Below are 24,024 nucleotides of genomic sequence, written 5' to 3' on the forward strand. Positions count from 1 at the left end.
GGTTTTAACTTGACTAGCTTTTTTAATTTAGTTTGTTTTTATAGTAGTTTTAACTATTCTTATTTTTATTGTATCAACGTTTTGTTTTATTGTTTGGAACCACACTGGGAGTCCTTATGGGGACTGAAAGGCAGTATATAAATGATTTTATGAATACATACATACATATTTATTTATTTAAAACATTTATATCCCGCCCTATATCATTAAGATCTCAGAGCAGCGTACAGATCAAAACATACAGTATAAAACAATAAATATGTACAGTAAAAAACAAATTAAACCATGATCCAAGTTAAAACAATATATAATTTAAAAGCAGTAAATAAAGCACCCCAATAAAACATGAGTTTGCAAAATTGTGGAGAGAAAGACAGATTCTATTTGGAGTGGAGATGCAGCAAGCAGAGAAAGGGTTAAACCATAGCCTCCCTGTTCTAAATTGCCCCCTTTGAAAGCTACTTTTCCTTGTGGAAATGCAGCTATCAGGCTTTTGTTACACACACACACACACACACACACACACACACACACCCCATGTAGTTTGATCCTAAAATAACCCACAAACCACCAAGAAAGATGGTCTGTAGTTAAGTACAACTACTCTGGTTGCTGGCAGAGGCAATGCTTATTTATTCAGCTAACAATATTGTGCTTTTATCAGTCCACATTCCGCAGGATGGCCGGGGCGGTTGGCCCGCAGCAGACAAGCGTGGTGAAGTGTTTGACTTCTGGTGTGATGAAAATATACAGAGAATATTCTTAAGCAGTCATATTGTGGTAGTAGGGGAACCAGTAACAATATGTATGTCAAGTAGAGCATTTATTGTGTGTTCTAAAGATGGATTTAAAAATAGGGTGACCATATGAAAAGGAGGACAGGGCTCCTGTATCTTTAACAGTTGCATAGAAAAGGGAATTTCAGCAGGTGTTGTTTGTATATATGGGACACCTGGTGAAATTTCCTCTTCATCACAATAGTAAAAGCTGCAGGTGCCCTGCCCTCTTTTAAATCTGGTAACTCTAGTATAGCTCCTGCAGCTTTAACTGTTGTGATGAAGACGGGATTTCACCAGGTGCTGCATGCATACAAATTCCACCTGCTGAAATTCCCTTTTCTATGCAACTGTTAAAGATACAGGAGCCCTGTCCTCCTTTTCATATGGTCACCCTATTTAAAAAAATTGACTGCAATCTCTGTGGAGAGAAAAACAACCCCAAATTGTATGAGGGAAGTGGGCATTGCTTTCAATGTTAAGCTCTGACTTGGGCAACATGTCTGGCAGTGGAGTAAGAAACAACAGAACAATGGCAACTCATTACAAAAGGGTTGCATGTTCACACACAGAGCGTTATGCAGGTTTAACAAATGCAGCAGGTTATGTAGGCTGCAATCTCGTGGTCCCTGTTACAGAGCAATCCTATACATGTCTACTCAGAAGTAAGCTCCATGGAGTTTAATGAGACTTGCTACACATCCACCTAGGAATAAATCCTATTCAACTCATTGGAGCTTACTCCTGAGTAGATACATATAGGATTGCACTGCCAATCTTCTGTACTCAGGAAGAACTACAGTGCAGGTAGAAAACTCGCTAGAGTATATGTTGATATTTGATTATTTAAAACACGTTTACCTTGCCTTTCCCAAAAGACTTCAAGGAAGTTCACAAGATACGAAGGTAAAATATGATAAAAACAGCATCATATAGAAATACACAACATATATAGAAGATGAAAGTGGCCCTAATGCAGGAGTTAAACTTGTCCAGATGTTACTGCAACTGCCTGGCTCCCCCTGTCCTGCTCAATAAAAGTGGTGGTACTGTGGTAGAGAATAAAAAGTACTTTAATGTGTGAATCAGTCCTTTCTCGAAAGAAGTTCTGTTAAGTTCAGTGTAAGTACCCTGTAATAAATAAGATTGTGAAAGCACTTCACATTTTAATGGGTGGAAAGGAGAACACACACTGTGGCTTATTCCTGCTCGCCCGCCACCCTGATCGTGTGAACCAGACCATAACGTTCTACAGAGGAGGGGGTGGGGCAGATGACCATTAAATCCAATCTGAAATTATCTAACCGTACCAGTGGTTTCACAACATGGTTAAAAGGTCCACTCTTGGATATATTCAAGATTAAATTGCAAAAACAAATATATCGTATGAACATTGGTTGTGGCTACACTACCCCCTCCCCCCCCCCAGCCACATAAAAACGTCCAGTCTAATTATCCACGCGGTCACCTTTTCAAGCAAAGAGAGTTATGCTTTTGGCATACATAGTGAGGGCTTTGGCCCATTTTGTTATTTGGAACAGCAAACTCTCAACGCAAAGAAACAGTGAGTTGGTCAGAGAGACTGGTGTTCTCATGAGGAAGAACTCCATGGGATCTAAAAATTGATAGCTGGAGCCAGATGGTTAACTGCCCCCCTCTACCAAATGACGCCCCCAAGATCACAGCCTCATTGAAAAGAAATGGAGCTTCAAAAGGAAGCAAAACAGCCTGTTTTGAAGTTAAATTATATGTATCCTTCCAGGCCTATAGAAGACATATGTCATTCTGGCAATGGAAGCGCTTTATTAGTGGCCATTGTGGTCTCTTACAACAGCAAGACATAAGCACTTTTCCCCTCTCCTTCTCCGGAGCTTTCTGAGGAGTGCAGATATTAATCAGATTGTCCGAAGTATTTCCAATGTCTGAATAAAGCAATACCGATCCCAGAAGCAAATAAAGACCACCAACCACATAATACTAAAATAAATAGGAGCTTTACCCTGAGCGACAAAAAACAAAGGTACTGGCAGAAGTTAAAGGCACAGCAAGAGGAGTTATTTGAGGGGTGGGGAGAGGTTTTTGTTATGAGGTAAGATAAAAGCAGCTCCAGGCTGTCTGTCTGACAAGCATGTGGTAAAGAAATGATAGAAACCGATAAATATTCAAAGGGTACGATCATGCATGAGTGAGAATTTTTATAGGGGAGAGAAACAGCGGCTGTTTCAGCAAAACGGAATTACGAAAAGCAGTACGTTGTCTGAAGAGCAGGAGGGCTATCCTGCATATCAGTTCCGTCCGACAACAGAGAAAGGTCTTGAGAGAATTATATCCCGCTGGTAAAATTCAGAGAGGAATGTGCAAACATATAAAATGTACAACAGGGAATAAACCTGCCTCAGCAGGTACGAACCGAGTGCTACAGGCCATCATGATGGGACACAGCTTTTTATTTACATATTTTGTTGTGACTAATTCCCACGGATCATTTTGTTTAACTCTTTTCCACTGAGATCACTGGGACTTTAAAGTGATTTCCAGAGAGGTTGCTTTCTCAGACTATGGTGCCTCAAATGTCTTGCTGAGGCATATCCATGTGTATCACCTTCACGATTCTAACAGAGGTCAAACTGCAATAAGTGGAAGTTATGAAATGGTCTTATACCAGGTCAGATTATTTGTGTATCGAGCCCAGTATTATCTACTCCTAGGGTAACAGAAAGTAGATGGCCAGATGTTTTGGTCTTACAACTCCCAGAAGCTTCTGCCAGCATGGCCAAATAGTAAGGCATGGTGAGAGTTGAACTCCCAATCCACTGGAGATTTATTTATTTACAATATTTATATACCACTCCATATCTAAAATAGATTCTGGAGCGGTAAACATAGGAACAAAACAATGAAAAGATAAAAATATTAAAAGAGCGTATTAAAATTCTTCAGTTTAAACAGAATACCAATAAAAATGGTGGCTGGTCAGTTGAGGAATTCTTCCTGTTAAAAAAGCTGTTTTCAGCAGGTGCCAGAAGCAGCACAGTGATAGCACTTGCCTGGCAGGGAATTCCAAAGAAAAGGGGACGCCACATTGAAGGCTCTTTTCCTAGTGGACTCCAGCCAGACCATAGGTCCATGTGGAACCACCAGAGCATGCCCATTAATGACTTCAGTGACTAGGCAGGTTGATAAGATCTTTCAGCCCACCACTGGTCTACCCTGACTGATAGGCAGCCTCCCATCATCTGGTCCTTTTAACTGAAGGTGCCAGGAAGTGAACCTGGCCCTTTCTGCATACACTCTACCATTGAATTATAAGCTCCTCCACTGGGAGCTGCACCGCACTTATAGCACAATATCATCACTCATGTTCCCCAGAAAATGGCATTCAGAGACACTATAGGGTCGGTCCAAACTGTGGGTCCAAGGGAAGGCCTGAAGCTGTCGATACTGAAAGGTACGGTCGCCCTGATGTCCTTTCTATGATATTGCGCATTGGAAGAAGGTGAGAAAGAGCCGGAGATGGAGACCGAGGCTTGTCTGCAGCTTTGAGTTCTTGTTCCACAATATAGTGTGAAGGTGTGTCAATCTGTTGCTTCTGGCCTGCTTAGTGAAGGTCTGGCATGGGCACAGGAGTTGACCCTGTGTGCCTCTCTGAGAAGAGAAGGCAGCTAGAATGCCTATCAGGCAATGGTATCTTCCTGCCACAGCAGATATACTTTTTGGAGAAAGCTTTGGGGGCCATGCGCCTCTAAGGAGCAGGAAAAGAGAAAAACTCAAAGAAAATAGAAAGGAAGGCAGGCAGGCAGGCGGGCGGCAGGTAGGCTCTGTTCAACGTCCCAGGAGGAGACAGAATGATTTTTTTATGCTTATTAGCTACAAGGCAAGAGTACGTTCCAAATGCTGCTAGTTGGTGTGGGGAGCCACATCCAGAGCATGCACAGAGGAGGTGGTTGGGTAGGGTGACCATATGAAAAGGAGGACAGGGCTCCTGTATCTTTAACAGTTGTATTGAAAAGGGAATTTCAGCAGGTGTCATTTGCATATATGGAGGACCTGGTGAAATTTCCTCTTCATCACAACAGTTAAAGCTGCAGGAGCTATACTAGAGTGACCATTTTAAAAGAGAGCAGGGCACCTGCAGCTTTAACTGTTGTGATGAAGAGGAAATTTCACCAGGTTCTCCATATATACAAATGACACCTGCAGAAATTCCCTTTTCAATACAACTGTTAAAAATACAGGAGCCCTGTCCTCCTTTTCATATGGTCACCCTATGGTTGGGGCTCCTGCCTAAAAGCTCTGTTTAGCTCTAGAATGTTCCGAATGACTGTTCTGCCTAGGCTCATAAGCCATATGTGTGAGTCGCAGAGACTACAAAGAAGAAATTAAGGATATTCTTATCTTTTGAGGTCCTTTTGATTCTGTGTTTTTAATGTGCAGTGAAAATGATAATCTTTGTTTATTAAATTGTAAGTGCTCATACTGTCTTCAGTACTTCAAAAGAGGCAAAATTTGGCAATAAGCGACTTGCTTTGGTAATAACCAAATTTGATTTAATTGATTAATATTGGATATATGGCAGATGATTAAGTAAGTAAAAAACGTGTAAGCGGTGAATGTCTTACTTATTCCAGTCTTTCCATCATTATACTGCCATGATCATGTTTCCAAGAACAAGGACTAGAAACTTGCTTTTATGTTGTCAGAGAGAATGATTCTACCAACAGCTTTCAAATTGCCTTAATGTATCTCAAGAGTGTCCAGAGAGTAGCGAGGGAATATGAAAAGAGTGACTTTTTCTGTACGGAAAGTGCATTTTGCAAAGTCAAAGTGCATTAGATGCTGTCATGGCAGAAGGCACCTCAAAAGGAAAAACATACGCTTGGCAGGCAATTAAAGTGATGCATGCCACAGCACCAATGACATGAACCAAAATAAAGGAGAAAGGGCGACATGTTTAACTTTGACTCAAAACTGGCTGGGGGGGCGGGGGGGGGGTTCTTGTTCAGTCAAAGTATAGAATTGGCATTGTTTCAATGTATGGGGTATGGGGGGAGTGTTTGTTAGGGTGTGGTTTCTAGATAGTTTGAAATTTCAGCCTACTGTTTTGCCTGCCAGCACGGGCCAACATTTGATGCATTCCAGTTCCCTTGAATGCCGCCGACAGACGCTCAAATTAAAGCTGACGTTCAACCTGCCCTCTGCATAATCTAATAACAGAGCTTGTGCTCCTTCAAATTATAACAAAGTTTAGGACTTCCTCACCACAAATGCAGGCTGTCGTTTGGATTTTTCATTTGTCTTATCCAGGTGGCCTAATTGAAGGGGTGGCGGGGAAGGCCAAGCTGGATTTAGAAACATAAAAATATGTCCACTGCATATTAAGGAAAAATGGCACTGAGAATAAATAAATGCCTACAGCAAGCTTGCCAGAGTTCCACATCAACATTTCATGGATACTGAAGAAAGAGATAAATTCCTTATGGATAAATTCCTGAAGGAGAAGGCTATCAATGGCTACTAGTCGTGATGGCTATGTGCTACCTCTTGTATCAAAGGCAGTAAGCTATATACACCAGTTGTTGGGGAATATAGGTGGGAAGGTACTGTTGCACTTGTGTCCTGCTTGTGGGTCCCTGGTCGACAACTGGTTGACCACTAGGGTCTTGCTATGTACTGTGTTATCTGTACAGCACCATGTACATTGATGGTGCTATATAAATAAATAATAATAATAATAATAATAATGGGACCAACTAGATGGACCCTTGATCTGATCCATCATGGCCCTTATGTTCTTAAGAACTTTCGTCGACCATTGAATTGTATGGTTTCAGATCTCTGTCCCTTCTGGCCTTCTTAGTGAAGGCCTGGCAGTGGGAACAAGAGTTGACCCTGTGTGCCTCTCTGAGATAGAGAAGGCCTTCTCTGTCAGTGCAGGTCTTATAAACTTCAAGAGTTCTCCTCTAAGAAAGTTGGTGAATTATGCATGCTTAAAATGAATTACCACTCGTTGCTTTCTGCTGGACAGGTGGATTTATTTATTTATTTGAAATTATATTTTTAAGGATGCAATCCTATGTTTGTTTATAAAAGAAAAAAAAGTCCAATTCCCAGCATGCCCCAGCCAGCATGGCTAGCTGGAGAGAGACAGGGAGTTGTAGGATTTTTTTCTGTCTAATTAAGCATAGGATTGCACCGACTGGAGGCTGATGGCTCTGATGTCAGTGGGGCGGTGAATCTGCTCCAGGTTTCAGTTAGAACCTTGGATAGCTCCTTTAGTGTTCTGACTGAAGCCCGAAGAGGATTGACCGCCCCATTGACATTGAAGCCACCATGCTTCATACAAGGTATGAAGCATGTTTGCCTTGCTGGCTGAGGGAAGCCCAAACTACACTTACACCAAGTGAAAGCTAGTAGCTGTGCTGGAAAAGAAGGGGAAATGGCTTCTGTAAGGGGAAAAGGTTTTTAGATAAGAGGCAAGAAGCCCTTCTAACAAAACAAGAACCCGAGGAAGAAAACAAAGAGCAAGAGGTGGGGACTGGAAGAATGAGATGTACAGGACCAGAACAATCAGGATATGCTACTGAAAATACACAATAGTGGGCCACCTGCAGATGAGGCATCACACTGAGCTCCACAAAACACAAAGATACTCAGGCCTGCATAGATAGGAGGAATTTAACCCCCAACCCAAGGAGGAGCAGGCACGTAGTGGTTGGAGACTCCCTGCTGCAAGGGATGGAAGTTGGCAGGAAAAGGGGATCTGCCATCCAGGATGTAATCTTGACCCTAGAACTGGTTGGTGAAGTGAAAGTGATAGGCACTTCTGGGAAAAGCGGCCATGTCATCTCGTAATTCGTAATAGCAACGATTGCCAAAACTGGGTGTTGTTGAACACACATCTTGGATTGATTTCAAAAAGCTCAGGAAAAAAATGGATAGCATGCTATGGCCAGAGATGTAAAATTTCTGGAAATTTTGAAGCCATGGGGGGCGGGAATTCCAGGGTTTTTTTGGGGGGAAACGGGGTTTTTTTGTGTGAAAAATTGAAATAAATCAATATTAGCACTTTTTACAGATTGAAAGTCACTTTGTTACTTTAGGAACATAAAATTTGATGGTGCTATATAAATAAATAATAATAATAATAATAATAATAATAATAATAATAATAATAAAATGTAATTATGTCCAAGTTGGTTTGGCATAAAATTATTACATTTGGTATATTAAAAGTACAGTGTATTCAAACAATTATTACAATCTGAATTTACTTTAAAAAAAAAAACTTTTTGGTAACAAAAGAGCTACAAGCTAGGAACACCTGAACTGTAAGGAACTTCTTTGGTTTTGCCAGTTTATGAGGAGCAGGCAAAAAATAATTAAACAACAACATCAACAGAGGAAACCACCAACATTAGTAACAAAGAAAATTATGTATGTCTCCGTTAGTCCTCCACAGTGTCAAGTGGACATAAAGCACCCATTCCCATAAAAAGAAATGAGAAAAAGTGGGGACCAAGATTCAATGGATATGCATGGAATTTAATCAGACTCATTTTCTGACCTATAGTTATCACTATTAGTTTCAGTCTCTGCTTCAGTGGCAGTGCCCCCTAGAGGCAGAAATGCATCTTGCTCTTGCATTTGAGAGTTGTAGTCTCAGTTTGCAACCTAGGACTTGCTTGTCCTCCATGTACAGAAATTGTAATAATCTGATACTCTACATAGTTTTTAGAAATCATTTGGAGAAGTAAATATCTGAACACTTTGTCTTAAACATTTTATTCATCATGCTAAAATAAAACATCCCATAATCCATTTTTCTTCATTTTTTCCAATTTTTCAGGAAAAAAACAAAAAAGGCTTTGGGGGAAAACAGGGGGGGAGGGTTCCCCCCCCCCCCGAATTTTTCCAGTTTTTTTTCCAGGCCTTCACATCTTTATCCATGGCTTGAAATACTGAAAGAAAAGAGTCCCAGGGGGATGGGAAGTCCTGAAGATGGAAATACAAAAGGCATGACCACAAATTATTCCCATGAGAAAGGAAAATGGGGTGTTTAAAGAAGCCAATGTGGCTGCACAAGGAGCTCTCTCAGAAGGGATAGGGATAGGAGACAGAAGGAGGGACATATAACAAAGGAGGAATACAACATTGTCAGTCAAACATGTAAGGATGGAGACAGGAAGGCTCAGGCTGAGAATGAGCTGAGACTTGTAAGCAATGTTAAAACAACGAAAAGGATTCTATTGCTATATTATTAGCAAGAAGATGATCAAGAAAGAAGTATGTTGGCGAACTGTGAACTGATGATGGAGAGAAGGCAGAACTAAACTCTTATTTTGCTTCAGTCTCCTCCCATGATGGGATTTGTGTTCAACCTGGGACAAGTTCAGAAAATCAGGCCATAGCTAGACCTAAGGTTTATCCCTGGATCGTCCAGGGGTCAAACCTGTTCATCTAGGTGACACACAGGGGATCCAGTGCTCAGGCAGGGGTGAACCCTGGATGATCCCAGGATAAACCTTAGGTCTAGCTGTGGCCCCACTTAAGGACAGACTTGCAGCATAGTGTCCAGGTCACAGGAAGTATCCGTTTCGCTCTATTCTGGGTGAGTCACGACACATTTGCAGTCCTGCATCCAGTTCTCAGCACCACGTATCAGCATGACAAAGTGGAACATGTCTAGAAAATAGCAACCAGGATGGTGAGTGGTCTGGAAACCAAATCCCACAAGGAAAAATGGAAAGAGCTAGGTATGTTTAGCTTGGAGAAGAGAAGATTAAAGGGAGATATGATAGTCTTCAAATATCTGAAGGTCTCTCATGCAGAAGATGGGCATGATTGTTTTCTGTTGTTCCAGAGGTCAGGGCTACAACCAATGGATGGAAATTGCAGATTTCAGCTAAACATTAGAAGTGTCCTCACAGCAAGAAGAACAGAGTGCTCGAGAGGAGCAGGATTCTTCTCTGCTGCAAGTAGTTAAACAGAATTGGACAACCGCTGTGCAGGGATGCTCCAACTGCGTCCTGCATTGGACAGGGGGTGGACTAGATGATCTCTAAAGGTACGTTCCAATTCTAGGACATCTCAGGAGGACAGAGGTGACCATCCAAGGAATGCATGAGGCTCGTTTCTCCATGGTAATTGGCAGAACATCTTTAAAAACTGCATCTGTTCACAGCAATAGTTTGAAGGGCATCCACCACATTGCTTGCTAGAGTCTATCACTTCGATTTTAAAATGTCTGTTTCCTCATTACTGCCCCTTCAGCTACATTCACAAATTTAAATTAAAAAAAATAAATAACAGACATCAAACAAAAGGGTTTTCTTAGGCCCTTGGGCCTCGAACATTTTCATGCAGCCTAAGCTATTTATGGGAATACCAGCTCATTGTTAACGTGGAAGAGACACATTTGTAATGCAAATGAACATTGTGGCTAGCATAGGGTTTACATTTACATTGCAACCCAACAGAAGCAAGAGCTGCTGTAAAGTCTGATTTGTGAAACTGTCCACAAAAGAAGAGCCAGAAACCCACCTCATTCCCCCAGTAAGCTCTGGTGCCACATAAAAAAAGCCCTGCATGGATTCCACCTCTTCCCATTCCCCATAAATATGCTGTATCAATTGTTTCTAACCCTAAAAGTTTTAGCAGAAGACAAAGGATAAATGGATATATTTATACGGCACCATCAATGTACATGGTGCATTACGGAGTACAAGAGGGGAGTTCTCTGCCCCATGGAGCTTGCAATCTAAAATTCAGCACAGGGGGAGGAAAGGGAAGGCAGGAATAAACAGTGAGGCAATTGTTTCAGCTGTATGTTCTTAGGCTTAGTTCTAAAAATGGAAAGGTGTGGGGGGAAGAAGAATGTTTAAGCATGGTTTCTGGCTCTCCAAGAAGTGGTTTATTAACCACTTTGCCCAGGGTTTATGAAGGTTCACCAGGCTTAAACCTGGTGCTCAGTTCCTCAAGAGAGAGGCACTAGGTCCCTTTTCATTCACTATGCTGTGGGAGCTACTTTCCCATAGTAGATCTCATATGGTTGTAGTGTATGTATGTGTGCGTGACTGCCACAGTTATATGGGCAGACATGGTCACGTGAATCCTTCCAATGCCATTTTTACCCTGGAGGGAGGAAGTAGAACAATCAGGCGGGAAGGACTCTGGCCATTAGTCCTAAGAAAGTAGGAAGAGCCATGTTGGATCAGACAAAGGATCTATCTAGTCCAGCATTCTGTTCATACTGTGGTCAATCAGCCATCTGTGCGAAACCCACAAGTATCACCCTGTTTGAGTTCCCTGCTCACATGGCTTCAGTTCTCAAACACATAAACACATGTATGTGGGTCAATATCATAGTATTAGGGGCGTAAGAGGCTGCCTTATACATAACCAATGGCCATGCTGGCTGGGAATTATATTTTGAGTTGCAGTCCAATGTTGAACTGTCAGGCATCCAGGTTCCTAAGCTTGGTATGATCAGGGTCCCTCTGAAGACGTGCCATGTCCGCAAGTAACCATAAAATGGAAAAGAACAGAGAGCAAGTTTCCCAAGCAGGCTTGAACCTTACCAGGCCCTTCACCTTTTAGAAACAGATAGCTTTTCGCACAATCACAGAGAGAAAAATAAGCCATGGTTGCTTAATTCCCGTGTCATGTGTGCTACTGGATGACAGGGGGGTCTGCCTTATTTATTTATTGCATTTATATACTGCCCCATAATTACCCTCTTTGGTGCAGCTTGCTTGTTGCCATGATTAACAAGCTACCACAAAACTCTAAACTAGCCATAGTTTCTGGGTGACTTGTTAACCACGATAACAAGCCACCCTTGCCGAGTTCACAGCAAGCTATGTTGGCAAGAGAGATTTTGCAAATCCCCCCAGCACACGCAGCAGGTGAAATGAGCCACCATTTCCCCCTCTGTGACCATGCAAACTTGGTCACTCTCTTGATTTTCCCAGGGATCCACGGCCCTTTCCATGAATGCAACACACACATCCTTATTAAACACCACTGGTTTCTCCTCTCTTCCCCACCACCCCCGAGAAGTGCAGAAAAGCCTTTTGTCGTGGCAAAAGATTTCAACTCCTGCTGCTTCCAGCTTAAAATTTTATAACTGTGGGTAAATCCCAAGAAGCTGTTTTGGGCACGCCTTGGCAGCTGAACATGATCTCAACCAGCCCCTGTTATGTATGACTTCAGATGAGCATTTCGGGTGGGGTTTTAATGGCAAAATATAGATGTCAGAATCAGTACACCAAGTGAGGACTTCATGCTAGTGGACTGTCTTTATAACCAGCTGAAATAAACATGTCCAGTTTTAAAGGGACATAGTTTGCTCAGAAATACTGCTACTACAAATCCCCGTGGCAGCCATGCACGGGCAATATGCAGGCACTGCTGACAGGGCATCTGAGCAGATTGCACAGTGCAAGTGTTGTCATGCTATGTCCATGGAGAGACTATGAGCCAAACTACGTTACGCTAATTGTGCAGCATGTGTCTGAGGGCTGGCTTTGCCTTTAGTGTAAGTCACCAGTAGATACTTTTAAAACAACCCGGGGTGCGGGAGAATTTCAGGGGTGTGTGGAAATGGTGAGGGAAGGTGATTTAATCTCCCCATCCGTTGTGCAGTGGTACCGATTCAAATTAAGGTAGATTAAATAAGCTAGGGTGACCATATGAAAAGGAGGACAGGGCTCCTGTATCTTTAACAGTTGCATTGAAAAGGGAATTTCAGCAGGTGTCATTTGTATATATGGGGAACCTGGTGAAATTCCCTCTTCATCACAACAGTTAAAGCTGCAGGTGCCCTGCCCTCTTTTAAATCTGGTCACTTTAACTGTTGTGATGAAGAGGGAATTTCACCAGGTTCTCCATATATACAAAAGACACCCGTTGAAATTCCCTTTTCTATGCAACTGTTAAAGATACAGGAGCCCTGTCGTCCTTTTCATATGGTCACCCTAAATAAGCAGCTAGTCCTCAGCTACATGATTATCATAACAAGTAGTTTGGCTTTCAGTGTAGTTGGCGCAGGCTGATGATGTCAGAGGCTCTGTGCCACCACAGGCTCTTATGCGCCTTCCCCAACTTGGTTCCCTCCTGACCGTTGTCCATGCTGTCTGGGGTTGATAGGAGTTGGAAGTCCAAAACACCAGGAGGGCACCATGGTGAGAAATGCTGCTTTAACTTCACCACCTTGCCTTGTGAAACCTGCACAGGTACTCCTGTTTTTTTCTTACTCACATAGGGTGACCATATGAAAAGGAGGACAGGGCTCCTGTATCTTTAACAGTTGTATTGAAAAGGAAATTTCGGTGTCATTTGTATATATGGGGAACCTGGTGAAATTTCCTCTTCGTCACAACGGTTAAAGCTGCAGATGCCCTGCTCTCTTTTAAATCTGGTCACTCTAGTATAGCTCCTGCAGCTTTAACTGCTGTGATGAAGAGGAAATTTCACCAGATTCTCCATATATACTGAAATTCCCCTTTCTATGCAACTGTCAAAGATACAGGAGCCCTGTCCTCCTTTTTATATGGTCATCCTAACTCACAGCCCCTTTGGGTGTCCTGATCCTGAAGGTAGGCACGAGATCCACCGAAGGGGACCTCTGATTTTGAAATCCGGCACTGCTAATCTCAAGTCATTAACTTCTGTTTCAGCTGAATACATAAATCAGTACTATGTCTCCTTGAAATCCAAATACCCATCTATCATTGACAAATTTCAAGTCTCTTAAGGGAGTCTGGTAAAGAATGACGGAGTTGTACTGTATTTCCATTATGATGGATGGAAAAGCTATACACACACACACACACACACACACCCTACATAATAGTAATAACAAGTCTCATTTCTCTGAACACCAACTACCGCCAGTTTTTTTCGTCCCTCGCTCAGCAAGTAACCACTATTTCTTGGAAATGTCATCAGCAACATGGTCAAAATTCTACCTACCCTTTCATTAAAGTATTGAAATTCCAATGTATTTTTTTGATGCAATCCAGACTGTCTTAACATGAAGAAATCCATACTGGCTGCTTGACGCTTATAGTTTTTAGTCTGAAAACAATTTGGTCAAACTTGGGCTAAGATTAACCGTTGTGCATAATTATTTCGTGAAGGGAAGAGTTTAATGAAACAATGCTGAACAAACAAATCATATTGAATAAGCAATATACATACTTTCCAGCTGCTGGTCATGTTTAATGTGGACGCCTCTCTTTTTTAATTCATATATTCTGTATTTTAAGCAAAATATTTCATATGGAGAAAAATATCAATGATTAATGTACTCCTTTTTGATCCTGTGCTCTGAAGCTGTTTGTTCTTTACTGTAATGATAGCTTATGGATAGTACAAAGTATAGGGATGCAGTTAAAAACAGGATTCAGATAAAATAGATTGGTGGGGATGCAAATATATTGTGGTTTTTGTATTTTCTCCAGAAGCACAAATTGATGAGTAAGGAGATTTTCAAAAACCAAAAATTGCTAGGAAGAAAATCAATGCTGAAACCCTATTCTAAGGGAGGCTACATCTGGCAGAACAAAGTTTGGAAGCAGGTTTGGATTACATGGAGTTGATGAATTCCATTCATAATATAGCCCCTATTATATGTACTAATAGTGAACTCATTCTCCAAGTGTCGATCCTTATGTAACCAGAATGGCACCATCCATGCCCAAGAAAAATGTATCAGCAAACTGGGGGGGGGGGGGGGAGAGAAAATTTTAAAAAACCTTAGGGAAGCAACCCCACCACCCCTTAAAAAAACCAGCCCAATGAGAACTGAGCATGGTGACTTTTGGGAGGACGGGACAGAAGAGGAACGGAATGGTGTATCCTGAAAAAGGGCATAGCTAGCTGGCTGGCACACTGAACAGCAGTACTCTATAATCACTGAGAGCTGGCTGATCATATTCAGCCAGCAACAGGGTAAGCTGGCACAAATAAACTGTACCTGTGTCATCTTTTATTACTTTGGGTTTTTTATCATGTTCAGTGAACACACACAGATAGAAGTCTAACTGGGACTGTACCAGTTCAGACTGCAAGTGGGAAATAACAATTTTGGATACTCTGCTCAACCATGATACTGTTCCCTGCTTGCAGGAAACTAGGTCATCAGAAGAAAGGTTTAGACTAGAACGAGTCAGTTTTCTACATGCAGAGAATTTTTTTAAGGGGGGGGGAGTAACATTTGGAAATGCAATTTGCCCAAGTGCAGTCTGATGTGGTATATTCCTGAGAGGACTCTACCACACTTTTTTATTATTAAAGGTGATCAGGCTCAAGTTTTGCTGAAAATGCAACTTTGTTCCTATAAGTACAATTCAATTAGAGCCAGGCCGTTTCATACTATAAGTTACTGCACTTGAGATACAACTGACAAAATCTAACACCAGTCCTACCAGTGGCAAACAAAGAGTTTGTCTACTCATGTCAGCCCCATGATCTAAGAACATAAGAGCAGTCATGCTGGATCAGACCAAGGATCCATCTAGTCCAGCATTCTGTTTACACAGTGGACAACCAGCTGTTGACTAGGAGCCCACAAACAGGACACGAGTGCATTAGCACCCTCCCACCCACATTCCCCAGCAACTGGTGCACATAGCACCTGACCAGTACTTTGCCTAGGTCATAAAAAGCACCATCAAAGGCAGTCACTGTGCCACCCCAGTGGAGGCAGGTTCTCCTCCCACTCCTTAGATGATGTAGCTTTGGCCAAGATGGTGCCCTCCACATGACCACCCCAATGGCCAGGGGTGACCCCCATCACCCCTGACCATTGGCTGTGATGGCTACAGTATAGTACAAAACATCCAGAGGGTACCAGGTTGGACAAGGCTGCAGCCTTTTCTTCATCTTCCTGGAATCTGGTTTAAACCTGTTTTCTACTTCTATAATTACTTATTATTTATTTAAAGGATGTTTATCCTGCTGAGCCTCGTGTGGCGCAGAGTGGTAAAGCAGCAGTTTCTGCAGCTGAAACTCTCCCCATGGCCTGAGTTCGATCCCAGCAGAAGCTGGTTTCAGGCAGCCGGCCCGGGTCCACTCAGCCTTCCATCCTCCCGAAGTCGGTGAAATGAGTACCCAGTTAGCTGGGGGAAAGGTAATAACGGCCGGGGAAGGCAACGGCAAACCACCCCGCTATAAGGCCTGCCAAGAAAACGTCAACGAAAGCTGGCGTCCCTCCAAGAGTCAGTAATGACTCAGTGCTTGAACGAGAGGTTCCTTTCCTTTCCCTTATCCTGCTATCAGCACACACACAAAAAGGGGGGAAGGCTCCCGGAGCAGCTTACACTCAATCAGCGGGGGGGGGGGGGGGAGAGAGAGACAGTTCTTGCGAACAGATTTATAATCTAAAAGGTCACAACACATAAGGAAAAAGAAATTGGGAGGGAAGAGGAAAAAATTAAGTAGCCTACCAAGAGGGCACAGCCAGGAAAAAAAAACCTTGAGTCTAGAGTTATGGAAAACTAGAAGGAAAAAGTGTGGAATGGCATTCTGACGACTGCTTCATCACAGCCATACATAAAGAGGATAAAAAAAATCAACCAAGATGGAAAATGTAAATTTTACACATTGAAGAAGCCCTCCGATTAGGCTTTCTGGGAGCATGGGGGCCCTGGGAATGGAGCCTTGTTCTTTGTGGTGTTAGCATATGCACAGGCAGGGAAGAATGGCAACTTCGCTTATCCATGCATTGCCACTCTCGCATAATGTTTTTGTTGAAACTTTCCAATAAGAATCTAAAGCTCAAAATGAGGTGTGAGGCAATGAAGTTCAGCCACCAGCCATCCCGTTGGGTGAATGCATTTTGGGTTAGTGTCACTCTGCCTTTGATCTTGTGTCCACACACATTTCTCATTGAATACAGTCAGTGACCTTTTAAACATCACCTTGAGAAGTGGGCACGTAAAGGAAGCCTTCTGCCTGCACTCCCAAACCTTATTAGTTCCCGGGTGCTACCTTCCCAGTTACATTTAATGGGTTGTTGTTTTTAAAGTGTTTTAAGTAAAAATGCAAATATTTCATCAACCCAAGAATTGCAAGTGATGCGAACACCACATCTCTTAAACATGTTCAGTGTTGACAGCTGTTGTGGCATCAATCCCAGAGAACAAAGGCAGAAGTGCATGTGAGTTTGGCAAATACATGATCCCGAACCCAGAGAACAGATGGGTGGAAGACAAGAGCCAATTCCCACCAATTTATGTTCCCCACAACCGCCACCACACCCATCCTCCCAGCTGGGCTTATTTCCAGTTTCAGACCAAAGAAGAGGTACAAAGAACTAAATATGGCAAGGGAAGAGTTAAGGATCCTACATTCACCAGTTTTCCATTGCAGTAGCCTTACAATGGAACCACAGGGCAGCAAAGCACTCCAGCTTTTCCTCATCATGTGTAGCTCCAACCTTAGGTATACAAAACCATCACTTTTCATGGAGCACCATTAGTAAGTCTAGAACAGAAGTACTGAACTGGATGGCCCTCCAGGTTTCTCAGATGGTAACACCCCCTTACCTTTGACTAAAATTTTGGTAGTGGGAGTCAGGAGATCCTGAGTTCTAGTCCCCATTCAGCCATGGAAACCCGCTGGGTGACTTTGGGCCAGTTACAGACTCTCAGCCCAGCCTACCTCACAGGGTTGTTGTGAGGATAAAATGGAGAGGAGAAGGATTATGTACACCTTGGGTTCCTTGGAGGAAAAAAGGTAGGATATAAATGCAGTAATAAATAAATAAAATTAAAAAAAAAATCATTTGGTTGGTTCCCAGCTCTTATTATCCGCTGAAGGATTCAGCACAAACACAGCCTTACTTTCAAAACCCTCCATAGCTACATTCAGCACCTAAGGCCTTCCTCCAGGTACCTCATCCGAGGGAAACTCAGAAGACGTCAACAAGGGAGAGGGCCTACCCAGTAGTGGCCCCCCTAATTATCCTCGATGAGGCCCACCTACCACTAACACTGTTGTCTTTTCAGTGCCAGGTTATAACTGCCCTTTTCTCTCAGGCATTCAGCAGCATCCAATGAGTTTTAATCAGGTCCTGGTGAATTTGTCTAATGGTTGATTGTTTTTAGATATACTGTCTAATGGTTGATTATTCTTAGGTATGTGTTGTCTCTGTACGTACTCTCTGTTTATATTTTTAAATGTAAGTGGTTTTACACTTAGTAGAATGTATTTTATAATGAATTTTAATTATAAACTGCCCATAGAGCGTTGGCTATGGGGTAATATAGAAATGTAATAAATAACAGTTAATAATAATAATAACAACAACAACAGCAACAACAACAGCCTGCACCTCCCACATGCATTCTTTCAATAGGGGGAATGAACCCCTGAAAAGGATTCAGGTTCTCTCCCCAACCTTATATCCTTGCCCATGAACAGTTTCGCTATCAGTGTTGGAGTTCAAGGCCCCCAAATGTATAGCTAGCAAACCGCCTTTCCCTGAAAATTTTAGCCAGCTGATCGTTAAGATCTTCAGAGGAGGCCTTGTTGACCATTCCACAACCAAGAGAAGCTTCCACATATCTCAAAAATGGGACTTCTCAGTAGCCCCCATCCACTGGGACACCTACCCTGGGTAGTTCAGAAGGCACCCCATTTTTCAGTCCCCATTAAGCAGAGCAGCTACTAACTTACCGGCGCCAATAAACAATTGCATTTTATTTCCTTTCCCCCCACAAGCTGCTTGATTATAACAGCTGTACCTTTATTGATCAGAGTTTTTTTATTTATTTAAAAAGTATGAGAAAACCTTTTATAGCACTAATTTCTATTCAGGCAGGAATATGCAAGCTTTCAAACTATACAGAATTCTTCATCTGACAACAGAGGGCCAAAATAGACATTACTGTATCTAACAGCTATGTCTTTTTTTAAAAAAATACTCTAGAGTAGGTGCAGGGGGTTCGATCCATATCTTAAACACCCCTAGACACATACACATGCTTATGTCCCAGTCTTGATTGGGGTCCCTGTGCCAACTCCAGAAAAAAAAAGACATAGGGTAGTATGAATGATACTTGTTAATCATGAATCACATAAGTCTTATTCGTTTCAATGGGTCTCCTGTACATAGGACTAAAATTGGACACCATCCACAGCTGCTAGATATAGGTTTAAAATAATGTCTGTTTGGGTCCTTTGACACATTTCAACATTGTATTTCCTGGAAAAGAAGTATTTTAGGAGCAGCATCTGAGGTTTCCAGTCAAATTTTGAAGAGCAGCTACCAGAATATACATTTGCAAAATTCTTATTAACAGGAATCTTATTACAGAATCCCACACAGTGTTTACATATTTTTTTAGAATACTTGCACTTCCATCTCATTATTATTATTATATTATATTATTATTTAATAGATCTAGCCCATTATAACATCATAAGCCAGTGTGGCTTAGTGGCTAAAATGTTGCACTGGGAAGACCCAGGTTTTAGTCCCCACTCAGCCATGGAAGCTCGCTGGATGACTTTGGGCCCATCGCAGACTCTCAGCCCAACCACCCTCACAGGGTTGTTGTTGTGAGGCTAAAATGGAGAGAAGAAGAGATATGTCTGCCACCTTGGATTCCTTGGATGGAAAAAGGTGAGATATAAATGCAATAAATGAATGGATGAAATTAATAAGCCCATTGATCTTGCTCCCTTTTTTAGAACAACAAAGTTGGCAAAGACAACTTTTATCTTGTAACATCCCACCAAGAGAGAGAGATAAATCACAATTTGACAGCTGCAGCATTTGGATACCCGCAGTGGCTGGGCAGGCATTACTTTCCCAACTCCAACACCGCAGATTGTTGACACTGACTGGTAGCAGCTCTCCAGGTTCTCAGGCAGGATTCTTTCCTAGCCCTACCTGGAGAAGCCGGGGATCGAAACTGGGACCCTTTGCATGCAAAGCACGTGCTCTATCACACTGAATGTCCTTCCCCAAAGCTGCTGCTGGTGCAGAACACTGCCAAAGTTGGTAAGTGGCACACTTTATCGAGAGCATATTTCGCTGATGTTGCGGGAACTGAATAACTCTGGACCAGGTTACCTGAAAGACCCATAAGGGCATTAAGGTCACCTGGGGAGACCTTGGCTCATGGTTCCATGGCTAGTTAACGATTTATGGCAGCAGTGACCCAGAAGTGAGCTTTTTTTTATTTATTGTAGCAGCCTGTACTTTGGAATGCCTTCACTGCAGTGATACAGGAGGCATCTTCTGTTGTGTGTTTTAGACAGCTTCTGAAGATGCACTTGTTTACTCTGTCTTCTCCCAGTTCTTGAGTTTGGATTTTATTATATTTTTAGATATAGTATGCTGTTCTTACGGTTTTATTGTCCTTTTATTATTGTACATCACTTAGGCCTTGTTTTATGATAAGCAGTCTAGAAATCATGTTAAATAAATAAAATACAAGCTTACCACCTCATCTGCTATTTGTGAGAACTAAGCCCTTAGCAAAACTCTTCCTCACATTCTCTCCCCCATTCCATTTTGGACTTAATTTTATCTTTCGCCTGCCATTCCTTTTTAGTTACAAATTGCACTTACATAACATGTCACTGTTAAAATGTACAACATGGGTGAATGCCAGCTTTCAAGATATGAATGCCAACAACCCCAACAAATTCTGTAAGTACCCAGAAATATATTTCCTCATTTTCCCAGATTGTGTAAGTGGATGCCAGTCACCTTTAGATGACTTTTCAGATGTTCACATAGCTTGCCTGGGATTGTATTCACATGTGAATGTCACCAGCCATCAATAGTTGAACATTCCCTTTAATATATACAAAAGAGAGTAAGTGCCCACTATTTGCATATAAGGATTACTTCACTTTACATGTCTACAAGTGTTTTATAAATGCTATAACAATGCTATTGAAATATTTATTTATTTTAACGTTTATATCCCACCTTTTTTTCCTCCAGGGAACCCAAGGCCACCGATATAATCCTCCTCGTCCCCATTTTATCCTCACAACAACCCTATGATTAGGCTGAGATTCACCCAGTCTGCTTCATGATCAAGTGAAGACTGGAATTCAGATCTCCTGAATCCCAATCCAACACTCTAATCGCTCTTATAATCAAACACGACAATGGCCTGGTTCAGACAACATGCTAAACTATGCTGCTTAACCACAAAATGATTGATGGAATGCATTAAGGTCAATGCATTCCATTAACCATTTTGTGGTTAAGCAGCATGGTTTAGTGTGTTATCTGAACAGGGTCGTAGCTGCAAATTGCTCTAGAAAATGTTGCAAATGAGAAAAGTAAAGAATCCTTCCAAAGGACAGGAAAATGTCCCATTTATTAAGATGACTGTCCTGCTGGTTAAACATAGCCAATATCGGAAAGTGATGGGGGGAAATCCAGCAAAGCCAAGAAAAAGCCTTCTCCTCATTAGACATCAGCACTAAGTTCAGGTGCTTGACTAAAGCCGACTCTTCCTCATTATTAACTGTGATCTTTTATTAGCTGTTGGAGATTGGTGCTTGGCTCCTCAGAGCAAGTTTCCTGCCACAGCAAATAGAAGCAGATCCCTCACACATGCACATGTGAGCTGTGTGAATATGACCCTTTTGTTACAGCAAAATACCTGCAAACTGAGTGATCCCCAGCTCGGGACTCCAAAGAGGGGTGGGTGGGGGGAATCCGAAGAGCAAAAGAAAAAGTTGATTTTGGGGGGGCTAGGAAAAAGATCTGCTGAGACTCATGTCTGGTGATGAGGATCTTTCTTGCAAACACCATGTCATAATATATTGGTTAGCATTTATGTTGCCACAGGACCCTTTGTTGTGTTAACTACAATAGGCTAATGTGGCCACTCTTCTGGAATTTGTCCCAGATGCACTGGGTAGGCACAGGGAAACCATCCGGGTTTAATACTGAGCCACGACTCATCAAAGCTTCACCACAGAACCTCCTGCCGGTCCCGAAAACATGGGAAAGAAATACCAATAGTGTGTGGCAGGACCTTTTCCTCAAGTAACTGCATTTAGCCTCCACCAACAAGCAAGGCATGAGAGACCTAGACAGCACATCTGCATGGGGCTTTGGGGAAGTGGAAGATGGGCGGAGGAGGAGGGGGCTTGAATGACTGTGCACAACCCCTAGGGATCCTCCCCATCCATCCTGCATTAGAGATAGGAGCCCAGATGGTTCATCCTACACAAGAGACACGATTTATTAAATTCTGCACAACATGCCATTTAGGAGATGGCGTCCCACCTTCCTAATGGTGTAATGCTGCAAAGGTGCATCGAGCATTAAGGGGATGGAACAATGTTCTCTCGATGACAAAGCAGATAGGAGATGGGGAAGTTTTAGGTATTCCCCAAAAGAAGATCCATTCCTAAAAACACATACACAAAATTAACCCTTTTTATTCGGGATTGATTACACTTCCATCTTGGTGGTTTCCTGGGGTGCCTCCAGCTGGACTGACGGTTTCTAGGGCTACTTACGAATCAAAAGGCATTGTGCAGCCAATCTACCTCTCCTTCCTTAATGGATTTTTTGTGGTAAAAGACAAGCAGTGGAAAAACATAGGAGGATTATAAGTGGAAGACAGCACTGTCTGGACCCACCGGGCTACCCCAGGGAATTCAGTGGAGGAGGCAGGGCGATTGCACAATCAAAGCCTGGGCTGGAAGGACCTTTGGTTTCCCACTGTACTAGAAAGACCACTTAATGCAAATGAGTTATCCATTAATACCTTTTTACCACCTTGCCCTCTTCAGAATCTGGGTAGTGAAAGACTGCATTTCTCACTTCTTTTCCTGCAGTTACTACTGGTAGAGGTTCAAGATTACTTAAACTGCAAGGATTACTGAAACTGGATTATTTAATGCCACCAAGCAAGTGTGTATATATGGCGAGCCCAGAGATTTATCACTATTTCAAAATTAGTATTTGTGGACAGAAGAATCCAGCTTCCCCAAATTCTGACCGTATAAAAAGCAGCATATACCATCATCTTCCCAGCCACCGGATCACAATAATGTATTCCAAATTAATCTGGACTGGAGTAACTGCGCATTTCTAATTGCAGGGCATTCACAATCGATAACATGAGGCTGGATTCTCTGCCTTTCTGTTGTAAGCACGCATTGAAAGCAGGGTAGAGGGATTGCAAAGTATTCCTACACATGTCTGCTCAGACTTAAATCCAAATGATTTCAGTGGAACTTCCTCCCAGGTTAGTGTCCTTTGGCTGCAATCCTATACATACTTAAACCGGAGTAAAAATGCACGGAGTATGGACAGGATTGCGCTATTAATAATTTTGGCAGCGGGTCCATCAGGGTAGTTAAGGTCTAACTCTGCCATGTTAAGTGGACTCCTCGGAGCCGTCTAATTATCGTGACCGCCTATCCCGATCTCTACCTATTAAGGGCAACTACGCCTTTTTTCTTTTTCCATTTTTCCTCTCGAGTAGACACAGGAAGCCGATCCGGACTGGGACCCTAGCGTGTGGTGCGGGAAAGGGTGGTGGTGGTAGAAGTTCTCAACTGCAACCCAACTTTAACCTCACACGTGTGAATCCGACCAACTCCTATTGAACAAACCCGCAACGTTTCTGCCGGGCTAACAGACAAGCAGCCCGATCTACTCGAACAAGATCCTCCCAGATCACTTTACAGAAAGAAGCCCGTGGCCCTAATAAATTATACATCTCGGGCGCCTTCCAGAATACACAGCGTAGAGCAGTCAGGAATCCGAAATGCAGATTTTGCTGTGTTACAAAACAGGTCCCTACGCCCTCCCCCACCCCCCAAGAAACTAAAACCCTTGCGTGACTCTTACCTACGAAGAGCCCAACGAGCCACCAGAATCGAAGCATTGCAAAAAAAAAAAAAATCCAAGCCTTGCGCGGACAGCTTTGCAAACGATCCCCAGAAAACAGCACAACTTGCCAAAAAAAAAAAAAAAAAAGGAGGGGGAGAATCAGGAACCGGTTACACTCAGGGCGCTTTGCCTCTGCAGGGAACCGACCCGGGATCCACGTGCTGCTGCTGCTCCCAAGGAAAGGTCAGGACTGGGGAGGGAATCCCCTGGCTGGCGAAGAAGGCCCCGACGGCGCGGGCTGGGTGGGTTGTTTTGCAGCGCTTGCTCCGAGCCGTTGCTTTGCTTGCTGCTGCTGCTGCAAATGCACGGCGTGTTCCTTAGGAGCAGGCGACTGTCTGTCGGTAGCTTTAATGGAGC

General features: G+C 42.7%; 1 protein-coding gene across 1 annotated transcript in view; it reads right to left on the bottom strand.

Annotated features, from left to right (window-relative positions):
* APCDD1L (APC down-regulated 1 like) overlaps positions 1-23,733 on the bottom strand; it is a 44,372-nt gene extending 20,639 nt beyond the window's left edge. The window contains exon 1 of the mRNA XM_063146637.1: positions 23,626-23,733. Within this exon, the coding sequence (XP_063002707.1) occupies positions 23,626-23,662 (37 nt within the window). The 5' untranslated portion in view covers positions 23,663-23,733. The remainder of the gene's footprint in view (positions 1-23,625) is intronic.
* Positions 23,734-24,024: the final 291 nt, after the last annotated feature.

Source organism: Elgaria multicarinata, chromosome 1 (assembly GCF_023053635.1).
Source record: "Elgaria multicarinata webbii isolate HBS135686 ecotype San Diego chromosome 1, rElgMul1.1.pri, whole genome shotgun sequence".
In the NCBI taxonomy this organism is placed as follows: Eukaryota; Metazoa; Chordata; class Lepidosauria; order Squamata; family Anguidae; genus Elgaria; species Elgaria multicarinata.